The sequence below is a fragment of the Camelina sativa genome, chromosome 1 (assembly GCF_000633955.1).
Source record: "Camelina sativa cultivar DH55 chromosome 1, Cs, whole genome shotgun sequence".
In the NCBI taxonomy this organism is placed as follows: domain Eukaryota; kingdom Viridiplantae; phylum Streptophyta; class Magnoliopsida; order Brassicales; family Brassicaceae; genus Camelina; species Camelina sativa.
This window is the reverse complement of record NC_025685.1, coordinates 9,830-14,327: the sequence shown is the minus strand read 5'-3', so window position 1 is coordinate 14,327 and position 4,498 is coordinate 9,830. Positions and strand designations below refer to the sequence as shown.

The 4,498-nt window shown below is 34.3% G+C and overlaps 2 protein-coding genes and 1 pseudogene across 2 annotated transcripts in view; 1 reads left to right on the top strand and 2 right to left on the bottom strand.

The window, feature by feature from the left end:
* Window positions 1–1,255, bottom strand: part of LOC104791044 — a 4,034-nt pseudogene extending 2,779 nt beyond the window's left edge.
* On the bottom strand, window positions 2,603–3,890 carry LOC104782586 (mediator of RNA polymerase II transcription subunit 11-like). The gene is made up of 2 exons (XM_010510625.2): window positions 3,661–3,890; window positions 2,603–2,988 (listed from the first exon to the last, which is right to left on the bottom strand). Exons 1-2 carry the CDS (start codon window positions 3,805–3,807, stop codon window positions 2,812–2,814), a joined length of 324 nt encoding a protein of 107 aa, XP_010508927.1. The 5' UTR covers window positions 3,808–3,890; the 3' UTR covers window positions 2,603–2,811.
* Window positions 4,160–4,498, top strand: part of LOC104698669 (photosynthetic NDH subunit of lumenal location 3, chloroplastic-like) — a 2,726-nt gene continuing 2,387 nt past the window's right edge. Inside the window, exon 1 of the mRNA XM_010446716.2 lies at window positions 4,160–4,256. Coding sequence (XP_010445018.1) covers window positions 4,229–4,256 — 28 coding nt within the window. The 5' untranslated portion in view covers window positions 4,160–4,228. The remainder of the gene's footprint in view (window positions 4,257–4,498) is intronic.

The window sequence follows — 4,498 nt, the reverse complement described above, 5'->3', positions numbered from 1 at the left end:
ACCAATATTTAACCGGAGTAAACCAAATTGAATCAATTGAATTGTTTCATTAAAAAAACATATATATGACGTAAATGGATGAAATTGAAAATTAAAAAGACGAACTTGGTGAGTGTCTTCAAGATGATCAATCCAATCATGGATCATGAATTGTATCCAAGAAGCTGCAATCATATTGAATTGTTTTCCTGTGTCGATAAACTTTCTCCTTCCTAATAATTTCGTCGCCACCACCATGGGGTCTGGCCTCAGTAACTTCAAGAATAATATATCACAACAAAAACAGGCTTAATTTATTTTCTTTGAATATTTCAAAATTTGCTAAAATGATAAAACGTGTTTAAATATTGAAAACTTCTCAATAAATTAATGTTTGATATCAAATTAACAATATTATCATAACATAAAGTCATTAATTACCCAATTTTAATTGGTTTGCTTAGTTTATTTTTTTCATCCAAAGACGTGAAACAAAACATGTAAAGCATTTTATATATTCTCCAAATCAAAAATGATTTTGATAAATTACCGAAGTCTAACTGATTCATTTTAGATTATATTCTTTGATTATCAAATTGATTAATTTAAAATCCAAACACACATATGTACGTAATTACCTTTGTTTTCTGATCGACAGGAGGACAATTTCTTCCGAAAAAAGTATTTTGACTGCCGACGCCTTCATTAAAAGGATCATTGAATTTTCCGTCAGCAGTCCGGTACGGGAAATTAGCAGGATCAAACCGTGTTCCAACCGGAGTTTGACCGACGTTGAGAAGATTGTATTCTTGGTGAAGATGTCTACGTGCTTCAAGATAGGCTAAACCCAAGAAAACCGGAAGCTTATGCCATGGAACCATCTTATCCACTGCATGGACGATCTGCACGGCCATGTAAACGTTAGATTTATAATAATAATAGAGCTAGTAACAGAAAGTGTTGTGTGGAAAAAGAAAAAAAAAGGAAAAAGGAAAAAAACGTATCGATAACAACTTCAATTCATCCCATTCCAAAGTGTAAAAGTGTGGATGTGCTTCTATGTGCAAAGATCAATTTACTTACAAGAAGTAGAAAACGATCGAGGAGGGACATTCTTGCGTAAGCCTCATGGAAGTCTTTGTGGATAAATTTAAGTATAATGGAAGAGATTAGAGAAGTAATTACTTTCATCCTGTTGAGTTTTTTGGGGTTATCGTAGAAAGAGTAGTCACTAGATAGATGTTTGAATAGAGTTGTGAGGGTTGTAAGAAAACCTTGGTGTTAGTTGTCTATTTATAAGCATAAACCATGGAAAACTCAAAAAAGAGAAGATTGTTCAAACATGTACACTACTTAATCAAATTGAGTTTATTTTTTCCTTCCTAAATATTTGTATGTATTCTTAGTGTCAATTATTTGCTTGTTAGTATAATTTTGAAAATGTGTTAGTTGTCTATTTAGAAGCATAAACCATGAAGAAGAAATAAAAAAGACGACTAGTATTCAAAATGTATACACTAATTAAAATCAAATTGAGTTATTTTATTCTTCCTAAATATATGTATTCTTAGTGTCAATTATTTTCGTGATATTATAATTTTGAAAGTGCGACTCATTAACCTTTTATCATTGTGATTTATCAGCCATCAGCCATCAGCCATCATGAAGCAAGGTACGTGTTTTTATTACATTCAACCAGGTTTATACAATAAAATAATATACTCTTGACAAGTGTGAGTCTATTATATTCGAATATATGAATTATCTCCTAAGAAAATCTTAACAATCAGCCGGCCGGGTTCCAAAACGAAAGGGCGATGAAGTGAAGTCAAACTGGACCAAATGCCTGAAAATTATCTTCATCGTTATAATCACATATTTGTTTGATAAAGATATTTCATTTTAGATACTAGAATTTTACGAATAGAGAGACCTGATTATAATGATGAGAGACATATAAATTATCTTCATCGTTATAATCATGTAATATGAATATATGATCTAGAAACAAACATAATGTTGGCTCTTTTGTTTGCAGAATGTGAATTGTGTATTCAAAGCAGACATGTCCGACTTTTCAAATAATTTCGTATTTTTGATTTGATCACAATTTTTTTATTTTTTTAAAAACAATATGGCAGAATAATATTTTTTTATTAAAATTCAAAAAAGGTTGGCCAGCGCGTGACATTTCAGGTACCCACTAGGCCACTATCCAATCTCATCGCGTAATCTCAGTACGGGAACTTGTCGTCCGGTTGGTTCGAAATTTTAACGAGTAGCTCAACAAATCGTACCGGAATTTGCGAATGGTTCTCATGAACCGGCTTTGGTTCCAATCACATGTAACCGGAAACTTCAGTTGTTGATTTAAACCACTTACGTATGAATGGTGAATTGCATTTAATTATGTTGTTAACTCGAGTTGTTCCCAACTTTTTTTTGATCGATACAGCATAAAATACATTTAACTGCAATAAAATTGATCCGGTTCTCTCTTGCGAATTCATTGCAGATAGATTTTTATTTAAACCAAAAAGACCTAATTTTTTTTTTTTTTTGCAAAATCTAATATAGTAAGTAGGAGAATATCTTACTTGTGTGCAACAGGGCACTCATGCTACAAAAAAACAGACAAACTTTAGGGCACTCATGCTACAAAAAAACAGACAAACTTTACTGGGATAACCTACCACTGATCTAGAGACTATATAGCACAATGGTTTAGGATAATTCTTCAAGTAAGGCTTTTATGAATATGAATATCGAAGGAAGACAGAGACAACTTGTAAAATCCCACAAACATGAGAAAATCTGCATAGAGTTGCGAGCTCAATCAAAAGAAATATACCGGTCAGCAGTTTGTTTCAGATCATCAAGCTGCGTGAGAACATATTCAAGCTTCTGGAAGCAGATCTCATTAGCTATTCTAGCGTTGTAATCGCATTTCTCAAAGGGACGGTACTCGCAAGCGCTTTTGATCTCTTCCCTTAGTGTCACTTGAATATCCTGCAAGTTTTCATATTGTATTATGGATTGGCGATACATTATATGTACAGTCCAAGATAAAGAAGTTCATGGATCAGACAATGAAGCTGAAAGATTCAAAATTTATTCAAGACAGAAAACCCAAAATCAAAACTCCAGAGGAAAAGAAAAGCCTTTTGCTTGTTCATGGAATGTAATGATCTCTAAAATCTAGATTTGTGTCAAATGAGAGCCCAAATGTTCTTTGAACGGTGAGGTGTATTATGAAATATGAAAATAAAAACAGGAAAGGAATACAAACATAGAGACTGTGAGACATGAAACCATATATGTTCACTAGACAAAGAAGAAAAAGTACATTAACCGCAAAACAAAATGCAGTGGCAGTCATGAAGACTAAAGCCCAGAATCAAAATCATAAAGATATCCCTTAACTTTGATCAGGCAATGTAAAGAACCCTAATATAGACTTGTGTCAAATTGCCCAAATGAACAACACTCAAAAAAGGAAGGCAAATATGGTGAGAGAGCAGAAAGAATACTAATCTAGACTTGTGTCAATGAGCCCAAACGTTCTTCTATAAGCTAGTTTTATCAAAACACTATAATCCATCAGAAGTTCATCACTCATAAAACCATAAGGTAAAGCCATAAATGGGAGTGAAGAAGAAGAGACTGGAGTCAGTAAGAAACCTTCATAGATTGCATAAACTCTCGGCAATGGCTGTTGACGAACTCTTTCTTGGGTCCAGAAGGGCTCGCGAGCTCTTCCATCACTCCTCCAGCTAGTTCCAATACCTTAACAACTCTCTGCGGGAAACAAAGAAAACGCATACACATTCTCACATCACATAATCAATCAATCAATCAAAATCTCTCTGAGGAAAGAAATAAGTCATAGATTGTTCCGAAATTTTCACATTCCAGCGGGTTTGCTTGCAAGAGAACCGTAGAATTTCAAGAACCGGATTCAGTGCAGATCACAAGGCGGATGACATTGGGTTTTGCTGTCTCAATAGGCGTAACCGGAACTTTCGGCGCAAATAATGTTTCTTTGGCACAAGACAACGGGTTTTGGATCGATGGTCCTCTTCCAATTCCTCCTATTTACAACAGTATGCACCCCTTGTATTCCAAACTCCTCTGATAATACTATATGTTTTTGTCTCGGTTCTTGATTGGTTTTTGTTGAAAAGTTTGGACATCTTGAGCCATACAAAAATTGAATTATACCGGAATTCTACTCACGCATTTTCCGGTTATGTACTGCCTCAATTCGAATTGTACAGATATCGTGAATGAGCAGACGGGAACGAGAACGTTCATAAAGAAAGGAGTGTATATAGCTGATATAGGGACGAAAGGAAGAATGTATAGAGTTAAAAAGAATGCTTTTGATCTGTTAGCAATGGAGGATTTGATCGGACCAGATACTTTAAACTATGTCAAAAAGTACTTAAGGCTTAAATCCACCTTTTTGTTCTACGATTTCGACAATCTCATCTCTGCTGCTGCCTCTGAAGACAAGCAA

Coding starts and splice junctions, on each gene's coding strand:
- LOC104782586 (XM_010510625.2), bottom strand. CDS start 3,807: ATGTGTATGCGTTTTCTTTGTTTCCCGCAGAGAGTTGTTAAGGTATTG. Junction 2,989..3,660: donor AGTTTATGCAATCTATGAAG/GTTTCTTACTGA, acceptor GAAAACTTGCAG/GATATTCAAGTGACACTAAG.